The sequence below is a fragment of the Aotus nancymaae genome, unplaced genomic scaffold (assembly GCF_030222135.1).
Source record: "Aotus nancymaae isolate 86718 unplaced genomic scaffold, 86718_ANA_hifiasm-v0.15.2.pri h1tg000059l, whole genome shotgun sequence".
In the NCBI taxonomy this organism is placed as follows: Eukaryota; Metazoa; Chordata; class Mammalia; order Primates; family Aotidae; genus Aotus; species Aotus nancymaae.
The window spans coordinates 27,658,092-27,676,502 of NW_026988473.1; the positions used below are offsets into that span (position 1 = coordinate 27,658,092).

General features: G+C 43.5%; 1 protein-coding gene across 4 annotated transcripts in view; it reads right to left on the minus strand.

Moving 5' to 3' along the window:
• KIAA1549L (KIAA1549 like) overlaps positions 1 to 18,411 on the minus strand; it is a 288,955-nt gene that overhangs the window by 47,436 nt on the left and 223,108 nt on the right. For all 4 annotated transcript variants that reach the window (XM_064365044.1, XM_012452311.2, XM_064365043.1 and 1 more), the window contains 2 exons: positions 16,270 to 16,487; positions 7,288 to 7,417 (listed from right to left, as the gene is read on the minus strand). In XM_064365044.1, the coding sequence (XP_064221114.1) occupies positions 7,288 to 7,417; positions 16,270 to 16,487 (348 nt within the window). The remainder of the gene's footprint in view (positions 1 to 7,287; positions 7,418 to 16,269; positions 16,488 to 18,411) is intronic.

Here is an 18,411-nt window from a genome sequence, read left to right on the forward strand (position 1 = left end):
GTGTGTTTTAGAAGGATTTCCCTGCAGCTGTCTGGCAGCTTCAGCAGTGCTAAGTAATGGAGACTGTACTGAGTGGTGGCTGTGGGACAGACAGGAAGGAACAAACCTTCAGGAGCACTCCCTCTGCCCATCCAAGTTCACTGCCACAGCCTATTGCCTGTGCCCCTACCTCTCGCCTCCACTAGTGTGTAATCACCTGGACATGCATCTTTCCCTTCTCCAGAGAGCCTCACACAGGTAGGTGCAGTGGAATCTCATACAAGGCTTCGTGCTAAGCTAACGCCAGCCAGCAGAGTAGGTAAAAATAATGTAGAGAAAAGCCCTTGAAAATCTTTTAAATCATCCACTTAGTGTAGCATATGTGGCCTTGTGCATACACCTTATAGGGTCATAGGGAAAATAAACATATAATCTTTAATGTACAATATAAACAAAATATATGTAAAAGCTAGTTTCTTAGCTTTAATTTTTTTTTCCTTTTCCTTTCAGGGCTCGTATTACTGAATTTACGTACATTAAGTGCACATATGCTGCCATGGTTCCAATGCACTCATTAAATGTCTGCTAGAAGAAATAAAAGGAATGGCAATTCCCAAGGGGTGTTTATATTTGTCCACTGGCCTCCAGCTCCTGCAGGGGCTTGGCGCACATCGGTGGGCCAGGAGCACATAGGATTGTAAGGAACTAGTGGACTCCGAGCCATGCTGCTCAGGACTAGAAGATGGATTCCCCCAGCTGCTGGGCACTCTGCCAGCTGTCAGCCCTCAGATGTCAGCTCTCACTGGGAATTGGCCTTGGCTAAAGAGAACAGCCTCACCCAAGGACATCCAATGACCAGTCCATTCTAGAGTACATATGCACAGCTGCTTCCCAAACTCGAGACAGCTCTGCAGGGCCATCTGAGCTGCAGAGCCTCCACGGGGTCAGCTGAGGCCTTGTAGTGTCTGTACCATAACCCAACTTTTTTTTTTTTTTTTTTTGAGATGGAATCTCACTCTGTCACCAACGCTGGAGCGCACTAGCACAATCTCGGCTGATTGCAACCTCCACCTTCTGGGTTCAAGTGATTCTCCTGCCTCAGCCTCCTGAGTAGCTGGGACTACAGGTACACACCACCATGCCCAGCTACTTTTTGTATTTTTAGTAGAGAGGGGGTTTCACCACGTTGGCGAGGTGAACTCCTGACCTTGTGATCCATCTGCCTCGGCCTCCCAAAGTGCTGGGATTACAAGCGTGAGGCACCACGTCCCGCCACCACAGCTCAACTTTTAAATCTGCCTAAACCTGCTCCCTCCTCTCCCTGACAGTATATCTAGAGCATTCTGGGGACCCTGGTGTGAAAGAAGTGGCTACCCTAGGTCAAGAGGGTAAGAGGTCCCGGAATCCAGGAAAAACAGGGTACCAAGAATAGGAGCAGACAGGGTCCAGAAGGCAGGGGATCAGAGAGAAGATGCAGGCAGGTAGCACTTGAGTGCCACTCACAGAAGGGAAGTTGTTTGTCTCCTGCCCAGTGGGAAGTTGTCTACACGAGAGGAAAATTCTTGGCCTGCAGGGGAAGCCTGGCTCTGAAGGAGGTCACTAGGCCATCCTGAAACCCCTCCATCTCCCTCCCAAACCTGCCAACAAGCATCCCACCCCCACTTGCCAAGTGGCCTCCATCACTGTGGGGTTGACAGGTGTCTTTCTGGGCAGCCACCAACCTGGTGAGATCTGGACTTTACCTAAAGACCCCCTTTACCCTCCAACACCTCCATCTCTTTGCCTCAGGTTCTCCCAGGGAGCCTGATTGCCCATGAGCAGGTATTCCCTTGGATTAGAAGCCCCTGTTAAAATAGAATTTACTGTAAATTAAGTCGAGATAATGTATCAAGTCAGGGTAATTATAGCTTATGTTAGCTGGCAGAGGTAGGAGAAGGAAATGAAAGGCTGAGATGGGGGCGCTATGGAGGAAAGTTTTGGGTGAGATGCTAAGGTGGTGATGGTAGTGGGGTCAACACAGGAGCGCCTAGTTCAGGGGGCAACAAGCAGGTTGCTTCTAGAATGACGGACAAAATCTCTAAATCCAACCAACTGCTTCCCAGTGGAGCCAAGAGGAGGCTATACCCTTAACAGGGACCACTCCATTATGCAGCACCAGCGCATTCTTGTGCTTGGTCGTGGTCTCTAACTATTACACCGAAGCCGTCAGATGCTGGGGAAGGGGTGGGAAGTGGGTGGGCAGAAAAGATTTCCATTAATCATAGGATTACAAATTTACCTAGGAGGCCCTAGACTTGCCATAAGCTTTGTGAGCAGTCAGGAGTTTCCCAGATGATATGTCATTTTTCTACAAATGGAACTCATTAAAACAACCATTTCAGTTCCTTCATCTCCTTCCAGGAACCACTGCTCACCGGTAACAAAGGAAGCTGGCTGCACCGTCAGCCTACAGGCTTGACATCAGACAATGCGCCCACGCCTTCTTCAGCAGGCTGCTGTGGTGGAGCTCTGAGAAATGGGTACGTTGTCCCCTTTGCGACATACTTTTATCTACTAGTTGCCCCAACTGCTTCCTGAGTATTGCCCTGCCTGGTAATGTTTCTCTCCTCTTGCTTTCACCTGGTGCCTGCAATGGAGGTAATGGACAGGCAACCTAACCTCTTTGCAGTGTGCATTCCTGTACTGTTGAGGCTGAACGGCTAACTTATACCTCCAGGCCTTCCAGGAGGCTGTGGCTGCGAATAAGACTTTGGTCCTGTCAGTCAGATGCACTTGTGTGCACTTTGGAAAGAGGAAACGGAGCAGACCCATCTTTCTGCTGCCTTGGCTGCTGAAAGCTAGGTTGCTGAGCACTAGAGTCCTTTACCCCGGTTCTGTGGGGCTCTCTCATTCCTGGATCATGCTACGACTGTGTTTTCTTAGTGTTCCAAGACAGGCCGCTTCTCCACCTTTCCGCTTGGAGAAGAGGCAGCAGCTCCTCAGGGCCAGCCCTGTGGTCTTGTTCTAGGAATCTTTCCAGGAACATTCCTCCAGCCCGTTGATGATTTTGTGAGCACCTAATTCCTAATAGTCATTTTTTGGATCTGTTTGAAACAGCTTGATGTTTTCAGGTTTCTGCAGCTGGACCTTGCCTGATACCCCTTTTTATAGATTTGCATGTACTTTTCAGCTGTAGAAGCATCTGGTTTCAAACATTTCCCTGAAGAAAGCCTCTGGAATGAGAACTAATGACTGTGATTGCCTCTTTGAGATGCATCAATGACTCAACCAATCCTTCTTAACATTTTCAAACCCACTGCCCACATTTTAGTGTCAAGCCCACTGGACTGGCAACTACCTCCAGTGCATGGAACTTTAGACAAGGTGCTGGAGAGAAATTAAGGGAAGTATTGTGCAGCTCCCTGCTTCTGAGAGGTCAGCATTCATTTTCAAAGTTATAACTCAAACAATCAATTTCAGAGTCTCCCTCATAGCCAAGGTACATAGCTGGCTCCCTTCCTACCACAGATTTTTAAACTCCAAAAACAGATCAAGGTTGAAGAGGTGCATTTTTCTTTCTGAGGGATGATTTAATGATTACTTGCCTTTTGGAAGCAAAGGCTTCATATCCACATACTGGGTTAGATATAGGAAAAATCACTTAGGTCTTTATTCTGTCTGAGAATCATATTTGCAGCATTTTTTTTCTTTTCCTCACTGCTTCATTATTTTTCACATGACTTTCATTCAGAAAATGACATTTTAAAAATACTTTGAAATAGAGATATTTTTGCTTTTACACGTTAGGCTGACATTTTCTTTTCTACCTGCTTTCTACATGGGGATGAATTAATTTCAATGCCAAAGTTGGTTTAATGATATGATCTGGTCTTTTGGGAGTTTGGAGCATCCACAAGAACAGAAAACCAAACACCACATGTTCTCACTCATAAGTGGGTGTTGAACAATAACACATGGACACAGGGAGGGGAATTTCACATACTAGTGCCTGTTGGCAGGTGGGGGGCTATGGGAGGGATAGCAGGGGTGAGGGGATTGGGGAGGGATAGCATTAGGAAAAATACCTAAGGTAGACGACGGGGTGATGGGCGCAGCAAACCACCATGGCACGTGTATACCTATGTAACAAATCTGCACATTCTGCACATGTACCCCAGAACTTAAAGTATAATACATAAATTTTAAAAAGAAAGAAAATAACACATCCTTCTAGTGGGAGTATGCCCTTCTAGAATATTCCTACCAAGTGTGGCATCACTACTGCCTGGACTGTACTACATCCCTCAGCTGGCAGAGTGACCAAAAGGTTGAAGATTGTTGCTATAAAACACGGTGATCCCAGACCCCTTGGAGTTAAGCATCTCCCTTCTACAGGCCCTAATATCTTTTGCTCTATGGGAAAATTCTGAAACAATCCATGCTCCTACAGCCCTGGTGCTAAGATCTGCCTGTGTAGCATGTATTTGCTTATTTATGCATTTATTCATTTATTTGTACATGCAGGCTTTTCCTTTGGGACCCAGTCATCTTTCAAAAAATTCAAAATTAACTCAATCTCCCAGTGCTGTTGTTTCTACCGTGTGAAGTTTCCCCAACCTGGCAGAAAGAACTGGATATTCTGGCAGGGCTTCTGGATCCCCAGACTCAGTGGGAAGAATGACATGTTTCCGATTGAATGACCGGCTCACTGCTGCGCTAATGGATTCTTTTGCCAGAAGTGCTCTGGTAATTTTAGAAAATCAAGAGCTCCAAAAAATGAATGCATTGTTTAAAACTATGACTCATTTTTTTTTCCTACTTTATTTGCTGGTCCATGTTTTGCCTGTGTGAGTTATTCATGTAAAAATGCCTGTGAGCCCTGACATCTAGATTCTTCCAGAGGTTCAAAATACAGGATATGGATTATGTTACATAAGGATAGATGTATAGTAAGGAAGGATGAATATATAAGACATATTGCATGGTGGTTAAGGGGAGGAGCTCTGGGGCTGGGTAGGCAAATTATATAACTGGCCTCAGTTTCTTCATCCATACAATGGGCATAATGAAAGCATCTACTTGACTGGTAACTACACAAATGCAATGAGGTAATACACAGGAAAAAAATAGAATAGGGCTTGGTCTATAGTAAGCGGCTGATAAATATTAGACACTTTTCATATGATTAGTATAAAAAGCACAAGAGGAGATACAGGTAAGCATTTCATTCTTATAGCCAACAGCCTAATTTCTTAAAGCCATTCCCTGGATGATCATTTTCTTTTAAGGGAGCTTATAATTATATTTTTGAGATCACATGCACTTCTCAAAGAAATATCTATTTTAAAGAAGTCTATTAGAATAAACCAGGCTTCCCCTAAAGTAACCTGTACTTGGTATACTTCTACATGTCTATGAGGATGAGCAATCTCCTCCTAAAAATTACCTCTCTTCTTCTATTGTTCTAGGTAAGTTGCTAACACGACATTCCAAAGGTATTAAGTGAGTGCTGCAAATCGTGTCACTGTGGTTAAAAAACCATCTGCAGTGTTCTCTTTTTAAGGTTAATAGGGAAACCTCTGGTCCATTTCCTCACAACTGTCAAAGTGTCTTTGCCTAGAAGCTCACACGCACACAAAAAAAACCCTATTAATGCCAATCTTGAAATAAATTAAGAATTCTATTGTATCTCAGATGCCTGGGCAAAAGAAAAAGTTCCCCAAACTAAAACACATTGAAGAAGGTTCACTGTTGGTGGGGAAAGATTAACTGGAAGCTTCTAATACCTGATTTCTAATCACAGGCTGACTACCAAATTGCTGAATGAATTTGGCATAGGAAATAATTTTTTATAAGGAGAAAAAATTAACATTATATAATTTAACCTAGTGGGAAAATAAAAGATTTGCCCCAAGCATCTGTAATTTTATAAAACTAAACTACCAAACTGTTTTATAAAAAATGAAAAAGGAACAAAAGAAAAGGGTAACACTACCAACACAAACATGAAGGTTAAATAGAAGGAAGGTGATTAGAAATTCAAATTAGGTAGAATATCCCTGTTTTTCATTGGACCATTAAAAAAAAAATCCCATTTTAAGATTTTGTGGCAAAAGATGACTAATCTTGAGGGGGAAAAATATTCTTGCCTTCCAATTAGCCTGGTATATTTTAAAAACCAAGTGTCAAACTACAACTTCTCAAATTACAACATAAGTTTATCCAGATATATTTGAATTATAACTCTTATTAAAGAAAAATTTTAATTTGTATTTAGAGAAACATTTAGGGAAATGGGAAGGAAACACTGTTCATAAACCTAGGTGTGTCGCATGTTCTCACTCAGAGACGAGTGTTGAACAACGAGAACACACAGGCACAGGGAGAGGAGCAACACACACTGAGGTCTGTGGGTGGGAAGAGGGGAGGGACAGTTGGGGGTGGGGAGTTGAGGAGGGATAACATGGGGAGAAAATGCCAGATATAGGTGATGGGGAGGAAGGCAGCAAACCACATTGCCATGTATGTACCTATGCAACAATCCTGCATGTTCTTCACATGTACCCCAGAACCTAAAATGCAATTTTATATATACATAAAATAAACAAAAAAACCTAGGTATAGATTCAAGCTCACGGGAAATGGTGGGGCAGGGTGAGGCATTACCGTACATCTGAGCACAGGACCATTCACCTGAGCTCATGGGTGCAAGGACAAGCCACAGGGTGCATGCAGCTGGAGAGGAGGCACCAAATTGCAACTCATCATCTGGGGAAATCTGATAGGATTAAAATAATTTCTGCAGTTTGGCCACATCACTGAACATAAGCATGTATTCTGTCACATGAAATCATCAGACTGCTCTGTTGGGCATCTCATTGTTTCCATGGCATAGCAAGGAGTTATGAAATCAGGAACAAATCCAACTTCTCAACACCAGTATGAATTACAAGAAGCCTGTCTTCAAGTGAATCATAACTAACCCAGGCCATGGTCCCTACTGAGTTTCTAAGGACGGGGTTGGCGGGGGGCGGGGTGGGGGGCGGAAATTAAAGGCATTTAGAATATCCATTAAGTTTAAGATCCATAATGTGCTATTCGTAACATGGTATAATTCAGAAATCATGATCCTTTCAGCAATTATCTGTTACTCTGACACATTCCAAGAAGTTCTACTTTGCAAATGAGGTAATAAAAAAATAGAAAACATTTTAGTGCATTTTAAAATTCCACAAATATGTGATAAACTGAAACACAGTGGGATGCTCTATTCCCCTTGCCTTCAGGGGAAAGCAAAGCTTGTATTCACCCAGCCCACCAGAGACTCACATCATATCCGCTGTTGCGGATTCCACGCCGGGGTCGCTCCCGAGTCACCAGAAGGTCCATCTCGGTTTCCCCTGGACTCGGGCTGTTCAGAGACTGCCGGCTTCGGTAGACAGAGTTCTTCATCTGTTGCCTGAAGAAAATTCAACAACTGTTATGATGCAGCAAATGCCCTGACAGATGGAATTCTCCACTGATCCAAAGTACAGGCAACCAATGAAGGGTTTGGATTTGCCTCACAAATCTCAGAATTGATGGTGTTTGTTCCCAGGATATAAGGGGCTGTAGAAAGAGTGAAATAAAGATTTTTTTTTCCAGATGCTGTAATCATTTGGCTGAACTGTAAGTGTTCTTTCATATGAAAACTAGGTAACTACAGTCAATTGCAACATTGCAACCTCATTTAAAATTCTGCTGATGGCAAGACCAGGGGTTCTCCCTTGACCCTCTAGGACAGCTAACGCTGATGGAACAAACTCGCCTTTGTTGACTCAGCAACCTCCTGTTCCTTTTACTCTTTCTGGTTTCATACACATGATTCTATGATGTGTTAATAAACCATGCAGCTAGTGGGCTGCTTAGTATTATGACTCTGGGTAGATTTCTTTTCTGCTATTACGGCAGTATATTCCTTTTGGACTAAGAAGCCGTAAACCCAGAGGTAATTTGGGGCTTATCCATTTGTCCACCCTTTCATCCACCCACCCATCCATCCACTCACTCATCTATCCACCCACCTACCTGTTCATCCATCCTTCTTCCATCCACCTACGTACCCATCCATCCATCCATCCATCCACTCACTGACTCATCCATCCATCCATCCATCTATCCAACCATTTACTGAATGCCTACTATGTAATGAACATCCACAGTGAACAAAACAGATTATGGCCCCGGTTCTCCTAGAGGTTACATCCTGATGAGAGAGACAGATAATTAACATGATAATTTTAGAGTGGTAAGTGCTATTAAGCTGTGACAAACGGGGACTAGGATGGGAGACAACTTTAGATAGGATGTTTAGGGAAGGCCCCTCCAAGGAAGTGACAAGTCCTAAATGGAGCCGGCCACATGTTGATCTGAGTAGAGCATTTCAGGCTCAGGGAGTAGCACGTTCAGAGGCTCCACTCAGCTACTGCTAAAAAATTCATACATTTGTCACCCCTGTCTTGTCTCCACTTGTCATTAGAAAAATCTTTTCAAAAAGTGGGAAGTGAATAGCAACATAGTGAGGATGGTAGCTATGCTTTTCTTCTTCCACAAGAGGCGATTTTACAAGTGGGGGATGAGGCTCATTGTGGACAAGTGAGTTCCACATGATCCTGCAAGGTGGCAAAGGGACAGCACTTCCTTCTCACATAGCCATAAGTTTCTCTGTGCTTAATTTGCATAGAGAACTCTACAAACACTGACTTTTTTTTGGAGGAGAGAGGACAGGGTCTCAAACTGTCACCCTGGCTGGAGTGCAGTGGTATGATCACTGCTTACTGCAGCCTCAACCTCCTAGGCTCAGGTGATCCTTCCACCTCACCTTCCTGAGTAGCTGGGCCAACAGGCACATGCCACAAAGCCAGGATAATTTTTTGTAATTTTTGTAGATACAGTGTTTCACCATGTTGCACAGCCTGGTCTCAAACTCCTGGGCTCAAGCAATCTGCCCACCTAGGCCTCCCAAAGTGTTGGGATTGTAGGTGTGAGCCTCCGTGCCTGACCAACACCACCTATGTAATGTATCTATTCTAAGATTCTAGCTATCCATGGGTTGAAGGTGAAGAGGCTATATTATTTCTTCCCAGTGACTATATGGGAAGCCAGAAACCTGGCAGGCATACACACTTTTTCATAGACACACAATAAGTTAGTCACAGAATTACAGTCACACGTAGTCTAGGAGAGGCAGTAGAATTCTAAGTCAAAGCACTTCCCCTGCCTTTAGCCTTGGATATAAAGTAGACACCGCTGGTTTTAGACCTTCACCATGAGGAGCTTATACCTGCTTAAACAGCATCTGTTGTCTTTGCTTGCCTGTCACCCGTGATAACCTTCCTTTGGTAAGAGCATCATGATGTCACATGGGGGCTCCCTTTCCTCCAGGGGTAGGCATGTGACTCATCCTGGACCAATCCCAGCATCATATCCCCATGGCCACAGTGATGGGTCAGGGGCTGGGCACCTGACCTGAGTTGGTCTGGTGAGACTGAGTCTTGGGGCTTTTACTAGGGTAACTAGGAAAGAGGCATTCTCTTGGCATTAGGGTTTCTAAGAAGACAGGATATAGGAGTTGCTGGCAGCCAGTTTGTCAACATGAGGTAAGAGCCTGCCCAAAAATGGGGCCAGCAGAGAGTGAAAAGAGAGCAAGATCTAACATAGGAGACATCGTCTGACCCCTGGATCCAGCCATGCCGAAGTCTTGACCTTTCATTAATGCCCAATAATACATTCCCCTTTTATTTAACCAGTTTGTGCTGGATTTCCATCATTTGCAGTCAAAAGAATTCTGACTAATTCTAATATAGGAGTTAACAAGCTAATAGTATAAGCGGTGCCCTATAGTTATCTGCAATGAGAGGCTTCCTTTAGGGAAGCACAACCTCAGTGGGCTGGAAACAATCTGCTCTGAGTGATTCACACTTTCCACAGACTCGAGAAGAATTCTCATCCTTGACCTAATTACACATCATTTTTGGGGAAAGGCAGAGTTTTACAACTGTCTCGAGATCATCAATTAACCCATTTAGAAAAGATTTACTAATAAGGGTGGTGGTGGAGTAAATACTAAGATTAGCAATTGACAATTAAGTAGGTTATTTTGCAAGTGTTAGAAATACAATAGTGAGATTGCATAAGCCTTGTCAAGAACTGTAAATGTAGGTAAAAGTGTCAACACTGGAGTGTATGGCAGTCTACTTTTCCCTCAGAGGCAACAGCCCCTTAAAATATACAGCTTAAAGGCCACTGTTTAACACGGACTTCAATTGACCAGACCACCAATGCATGCCTGGTGTGCAAGCGTCTATTTAAAAATAAATTAAACTCTCAGGTACAGAAATTACCTACTTTAATAAGATAGTGCTCCATTAGGTATATTCATTTCTTGTTGATATTTTGCTAGATACTTTTTAAAGGTAATATATTTTGAAGCATGCAAACTTGAGAAGTAAGTTTTTTACCTCTGAAAATACTGCTGGGTGGGTAATGTTGAGTTTTACTTGGCTTGTTAATCCCAATATAGTTTAAGAAAGTAGTTCTCAAATTATATTCTCTTTCTACAGAACTCTGGGGTTCCATAGAGATGGCCTGGGAAGGAGTGAGGAACAGAAGGAGGCCCAGCTTCCATCAGAGCAATTCTGTCTTTACGCATTATTACCTTATATTGGGTTTCCTAGAAGCAGGTTCTAGGATGATTTGAGAGTAAGTGGTTTATTTGGGAGGTGGTTCCATGAAGCACTAGCTGGGGAGTGAGGAAATGAGAGGAGAGAAAATCAATAAAGGGTATGATCTGGAGTAGATCTGTGTTTTGGGCAACTGAGGCTCAAACTCACCGGAGAAGTGTGGGAGGCAGTTGTTTTAAAAGGTAAGTTTGTTCAAGACCAGCCTGACCAACATGGAGAAACCCCGTCTCTACTAAAAATACAAAATTAGCTGGCCGTGGTGGCAGGCGCCTGTAACCCCAGCTACTTGGGAGTCTGAGGCAGGAGAATCGCTTGAACCCACGAGGCGGAGGTTGCAGTGAGCCAAGATTGCACCATTGCACTCCAGCCTGGACAACAAGAACAAAACTCTGTCTCAAAAAAAAGTAGCTTTTATTATTTAGGTATGGCACAGTCAATAGATAAGGAAATAATTGCCATTAAACTATAGCTTGTTACACTCACAGATCCCAAGAGGAGGGAACAGGCCACACCACAGGGGAGTGTGAATAATTTTGGTTGAATACTTTTGGCAGATTTATGGGGCACAAGGGCTGTCCCAAGTTTTCTGGTACCTGGCCCTGGGGTAATCAAGGCAGGCAGATAGTGATTCAGAGTGTGAGCCCTGTGAGACCATCTATAAAGGAGGCAGTTGGTGTTTGGGCTCTGGACTGGCTGCTTTGCACATGAAAGGCATGTTTGCAGATGAGTCCTTTATTAGCACTAGGCATCCAGTAGCCTGGGGAGGATAGTTTCTCTGGGGTCAGATGTCCAAATAATCAAACACAGAAACTAGAAAATGTAGTTATTGCAATAGTGTAACTTATACCTCGAGGTCCCTTGCCAGGGTTATTTATCCATCAGTTTCCTTCTGTTATGGACCGAGGATGCTCCACAGTGCCTGAACTACCTGACATTTCTGGTTGGTGGCTGCTGAGAAAAAGCCTTTAAGTTGGAGTCACAGATGCCTGTAGTGAGGAGGATGCTGCCAGCCTGGACAGGCGCAGGGAGAGCTGAGGGCATGGACCAGGGATGCCAACAACAACCATCTCAATTACGTTACGTACTTTGTGTCTCTGGGTAAGTTTATAATGTAAAAATGAGGCATTCTGTTTTTTTTAAGGCTCTGAAAATGATTTTAAAAGATTTAGTAATGAGTCAACATTTGGAACCTAAACTTTGTATTTTATTTGATTTAATTTAGGTCTTAAGGTAAAATTCTGGTTACTGATTAATATAGTTTGGATATTTGTCCCCACCCATATCTCATGTTGAAATGTAATCTTCAGTGTTGGAGATGGGGCCTGGTGGGAGGTGACTGGATCACGGGGGTGGATCCCTCATGGGTTGGTGCAGTCCCTGTGACAGTGAGTTCTCATGAGATCTGGTTAAGAGTGTGTGGCACTGGGGTTTCTAAGAAGTCTTTTGCTATGTACTTTTTAAAGGCAATACATTTTGAAGCATGCAAAATGAAGCACTACCCATTCATCCATCCATCCATCCATCCATCCATCCATCCATCCATCCAACCATCCAACCATCCATCATTTTCTGAATGCCTACTATGTGCCAGGCACTGTGCCCCAACTCTCTTTTGCTTCTGCTTTTCCTTCTACCATGAGTAAAAGCTCCCTGAGGCCTCTCTGAGAAGATGCTGGTGCCATGCTTGTACAGCCTGCAGAACCGTAAGTCAATTAAACCTCTTTTCCATATAAATTACCCAGTCTCCTTTTCAAAAGAAGATATACATGCAGCCAACAAGCATAAGAAAAATGCTCAATATCACTGATCGCTAGAGAAATAAAATCAAAACCAAAAGGAGATACCATCTCATACCAGTCAGAATGGCTATGATTAAAAAGTCAAAAAGTCAAAAAAGTAGATGCTGGCGAGGTTACAGAGAAAAGGAAATGCTTATACACTGTTGGTGGGAGTATAAATTAGTTCAACCATTGTGGAAAGCACTAGAGCAATTCCTCAAAGAGCTAAGAAAAGAACTACCATTCAACCCAGCAATTCCATTACTATTACATATCCAGAGGAATAGAAATCATTCTACCATAAAGACACATGCATGAGAATGTGCATTGCCTCACTGTTCACAATTGAAAAGATATGGAATCAACCTAAACGGCCATGAGTGATAGATCAGATGAAAAAGAAATGTGATACATACACACCATGGAATACTATGCAGCCATGTTAAAGAACAAGATCACGTCTTTTGAAGGAAGATGGATGGAGCTGGAGGCTATTATCCTTAGCAAACTAATGCAGGAACGGAAAACCAGATACCATATGTTCCCACTTATAAGTGGGTGCTAAATAATGAGAATTCACAAACACAAATGGAATAACAGACACTGGAGTACACTCAAGGGTGGAGAGTGGGAGGAGGGAGAGGGCAGAAAAAATAACTGATTTTTTTCAGTTATTATTTCAGTTATGATTATTTCAGTTATTTTTTCCGTTGTTATTTAATCAAATAATTGGGAAATAGGCTTATGCCTGAGTGATGAAATAATCTGTACAACCAACTCCATGTCACAAGTTTATCTATATAACAAACCTGCACATGTAACGCCAAACCTAAAATAAAAGAAAAAGAAAACTACCCAGTCTCAGGTATTTCTTTATAGCAATTCAAGAATGGTTGGCTGTGGGTGGCGGCTCATGCCTGTAATCCCAGCACTTTGGGAGGCTGAGGCAGGAGGATGGCTTGAGCCCAGGAGCTCGAGAACAGCCTCGGCAACATGGCAAAACCCCATCTCACAAAAAAACAAAAAAAACATGAATGGCCTAATATACTGATGCTTCCTTTGCACTAGAGCATGATTCCTTCACTTGTCCTGCTATGGCTGGGTCACTGAGAGCAGAACCTCTGGAGAGTTATACTGTGAGCAGTAATTAACAGGTAACTCTAACCTGTGATCGCAGATAAACAGTTAGCAGTCTCTGGAGTCAACAGCAGAATGTGTCAAGAATAACACCTCCGAGCTTACTGAGACCGTCACTCTCTTATTTTCTGTCTGTCCCTCCCATCACCATCTCTGGCGGATCCTATCTTCATTCCTATTCCTAGCTCACCCAGCTTATGGCTATCCGTATTTTCCCCTTAACTGGTCAAAAATGTTTTAAACATTATTTTTGGTGCTTTATGATCATTAAACCATTTCTTCAATGAGCATTTGCTGAGAATTAGCTATATAATGCATGGCATTAGCAAGTCATCAAAAGGCCCCAAGAATCTGGCCTGCACCTGTGCTAGGCAGAGCAGATGCCTCTCTACAGAAACAAGTTTGGTTCATTCTTTGTTCATTCTCTTTTCATAAAAAGCCTTAACTGAAATTTTTCTCAAGTAACTTCCTAGCGAAGTTTAATTTGTATATGAAAATGATTATGTTGATGCAATTCATAAAATTTAGCCCCAACTCCCACCTTGATTTTGTGGCTTTGACTTATTTTCCCTGAGTGTCAGCAGGAAATCCAGGAAAAACAGCTCCTATCCCAGCTCCCATCCCAAAGACCACTGAAGTAAAAACCCCAAAGTACAAAATAAAAGCTAAAGAAGCAAACAGCCTCCCTACAAAACCCCTATCTTTTTTCTTTTTTTTTCTACAGTTATTAACACAGTGACACATGCATTATGAACCGCGTCATGGTGTGATTTTATATCAATAGCTTGTCATACCAACCAAGCCTAACTAGAAGCATGGTAAATTAAGCACTGGTTTACAATTCCCTCTTTTCTTTATTGAAAATAAATCATGTTGATCCAATTTATAAAATTTAGCCCCACCTCCCAGCTTGATTCTGTGGCTTTGATCCAAGTCTGTCACAGAGTCATTTTTGCTTTTAATAAGTACCTACTCAGGCCAGAAACTGCCCTATGGCTCCCAGTCTGTGGAGAATGTGTCTGTCATGGCTCTGTGGCATGTCGGGGTGGTGACATGCTCAAAGCCAGAGGGGAGTCACCAAGGAGAATGTATATTGGAAAGAGGTGGCCTCAAATCATGAAAGCGCTTTGGGAAGGTAGGAAAGGAAGAAAGGTGGAGACGTCTGGCTTCACTATCCTATTCCTTTGACCCCGCATGTGAAATAAGCAACAAAGCTTGGAAGGCTGCAGCCACGGTCTGAAGGTTTTTCCCTCCAAACCTCATGTTGAAATTTGGTTACTGTCATGGTGGCGTTAGGAGGTGGGACATTTGGAAGGTGATAGGGTCATGAGTGCGCCTCCTCGTGGGTGGAATTGGTGCTGTTATAAAACGATGAATTTGGCCCACTCTTGCTCTCTCTTTGCCCTCTGCCTTCTGCCATGGGATGACACAGCAAGAAGGCCTTTGCCACATGCCGGCACTTTGATCTTGGACTTCCCAGCCTCCAGAACTGTGAGAAAATATGTTTCTGTTCATTATAAATTACCCAGCCTCAGGTATTCTGTTATAGCAGCACAAAAATAACTAAGATGCCAATTTATTTTTTATTTTTACTTATTTTTTTTTTCAGAGACGAGGTCTCACCATGTTGCCCAGGCTGGGGTGTAGTGGCTATTCACAGGTGCGATCCCATTACTGATCAGCACGGGAGATTTGACCTGCCCCGTTTCCGACCTGGGCCGGTTCACCCCTCCTTAGGCAACCTGGTGGTCCCCCACTCCTAGGAGGTCACCATATTGATGCCAAACTCAGTGCGGACACCCAACTGGCATAGCACACTACAGCCCAGAACTCCTGGACTCAAGCAATCCTCCCACCTCAGCCTCCCGAGTAGCTGGGACTACAGGCCGTGCCACCATGCCCGGCAGCAGATGCCAATTTAAATCATCTGGCTTAGCCCTTCCTCGCTGGGACAGGACCTTCTTTTAGATCGTTACAGCATCTCATACTTCAAACACCCACGACACTTCGCATTAATAAACTTTTGGGGTGATTCTTTCTCTCCCATTAGGCCTTAAGAGCAGCAATAGGACTGTCTTGTCCACAATTAAATGTTGAAGGAATTGGAACTGAATGAATGAATGAGAAAAGCCCACATGAGCATGACAGCATTCAGCATCTTGAATGGTGCCTAATACATAGCAGGTGACAATATATGTTGAATAAATGAACAAGTCTGTGAATGAATGAGATAAACCAGCATGGAGCTGTGAGCAGCTGTGCAGTAAGTACTTACTGAGGCTGAATGAAAAGGTGAGGCATGAAATTTGCTTTTCTTATACAAGAGCCTCTAAAACAACTGAACAATACAATGTCCCTTGATCTGGAAGTTGTACCATTAGGTGATAATTACAACTACCATTCAGCTCTGAAAAAGCAACTGGTTTGAAAATACCATTAAGCTAAAGGACAATTATGGTTGTTTGTCCAAGTATTTTTTTTTAATGGCTTTAATGTTATTCTCTTTCAGACTCATTACAGAGCTTCTGTTTGCACAGATCAGTGTGGTGCAGATCACTGGGCTGCAGGAGCACAGTCCTACAGTACCAGATGAGGGACCAGGATATATTGCCCGAGGCCTGCCCTTATCCCACCAATGATACAACACCCTTTACAGAATCCCTTACAGACTGCACCTGTTTTTCGACTCGGCGAATGGAGCACAGAGTTCTGAATCTGGATCCAAAACATGCTCCATTTCCTTCGGGGCTTTTTCATACATCTTTTTTCTTTCGGTCAGACCCTTGCTCGTCTCCACTGCGGGGAAGTCGTAATATCCCTTCCTCTTGGCTTTGAGGCGCAGCTTGTTCCGATAGTGCTCGATGTCTGACTTCTGCTTCAGGGCTTTGTTCACCTAGGGAGACAGACAGTCTCAGGCCCACACCTGACCCAGTGCGGCCGACAGGTGGGAGACTTTCATCGGGAGGTTATAACTTCTAAAAAGCCATCAGAGGCATCACCTCTGGTCTGTTGAGCTAGCCAGACCCACCTGTGTCCCACTGTAAGACAAGCCCACAACAGTGGACCACAGATAACGTGAAGCCTGGCACTTACCCAAGTCCCCTGAGACCTTCCTCCAAGGCCTCCTTCTCCCTGTCCTTTCTCTGTTCAGGCCTAGGCCTTGCTCCATGCTTAGCGATGTGGCTCGGCCTTAATTATGCCTACACCATTTTGATTCCTCTGTGTGGGTACCTCTGCCAGTTCTCAGTGCCCTGACTCTAGCTCCTGTCCTGGGGTACCCAGTGGTCTTCACTGCCCTTCAGCTGGTGACCAGCTGGATAAGACAGCAAGTTCCTGAAGAGGCTGAGTTGGGACGGATGAGGTGGAAGGGGAAGCAGCCTACTCCCAAGGCCTTTCCACACTGTCACCCTGCATCTGAGAGCATGTCTTTCTTGAGAGATAGGTAATTTTGAAGCCTTGTATGGCCACTAACACCAACTAAGTCCTGCCCTATAGGGCAAAGGCAATCTGGTCTTTCGGAAGAGAACATGGCTAATGTACCTTGCAACCTGTGGGACATATAAGCAGATGACTGTGTTAAATAAATAACAAATGATGAGAATGTCACACCAACATTTCCAAACTTTCTGTTTTTATTAAGTTCTCTTAAAAATAATCTTTAAAATAATGTCATGTAATTTACAAAAGAAAAATGTATGGTTTCAGGGTGGTGCTTTCTTCATTTAAACCAGCCACCCATAATAGGAGGAGGAAGAAAATTATAAGACAATCTGTGTCAGGCTCTACAAGGCAGCAAATTATAGAGAACAATGCAGGGCTTTCTTTCAATCCAAATGCCATCAAGGTCCATTCCCTTAACTACTAAAATATAGCATCCATTTCTGGACAAGGAAGATGCTGATTTGCCCTCCTTCTTTGATGAGGTGATGGGCCTGGGAGGAAAAGGGAGTGATAAATTGAATCTATCCCAGATTTTGAATCTGTCTCTATGACATTCATATCATTAAGCTGGGATGAAAAGATCCAGGCCTGGTGGCCATCACATGTCTATAACTGAGCAGAGGGTCTGAATCAACAGCAGTTATCAATGCATTAGTGTCAACCTCAGAGGCTTCTAATTATGGGGCTTGCATGTCTGGTGGCAGAATTGTGCCCAAGAGAAAATTCAGTGGCTGTGACTGGTTTTGAGAAGACATCCAGATTGTCAAATTGTAGAGCCAAGGCACATAAAGTACAAGATTAATCCTTCTTCATTGCTAATTGGTGGTGATAATAGTAATAATAACAATCATCATCATCATCAAAGTGCTTATTGTGTGCTGGGCGCTACTCTAAGTACTTTACATATATTCACCAATTTGATCTTCACAGCAGCCCTACTTTATGGATGGAGATACTGAGACACAGAGGAGTGAACTAACATGCTCAAGGGCACACAGTAAGTAAAAGATCTGAGATTTAAACCCCTGAAGCACGGCTTGAGAATCCATACTCTTTTAAGCACAATGCTATTATTCTCTGATAGGCTGTAGTAAGTCAAAGAGAGGGAAGCAGCACTGGACAGGAAGTCAGGGGACCTCAACCTCATGGCTGTCACCATAACCTGCAGCGTGACTTTGAGCAAGCCACCTGTCCCCTCAAGCTTCAGCTTCTTGGTCTAAAAAAATGAAGAGGTTGAAAGAGAAGTGCTCTGCAAGTCCACAACCAGTTATTTTTTTTAATCGATGAAGGTTAATCCAGCACATCTTTAGGCCATCTCAGTCTTTCTGCCCAGAAAGCAAGAGTTGCTTCCTGAGTTGGGTTTGTAAATGTTTTTA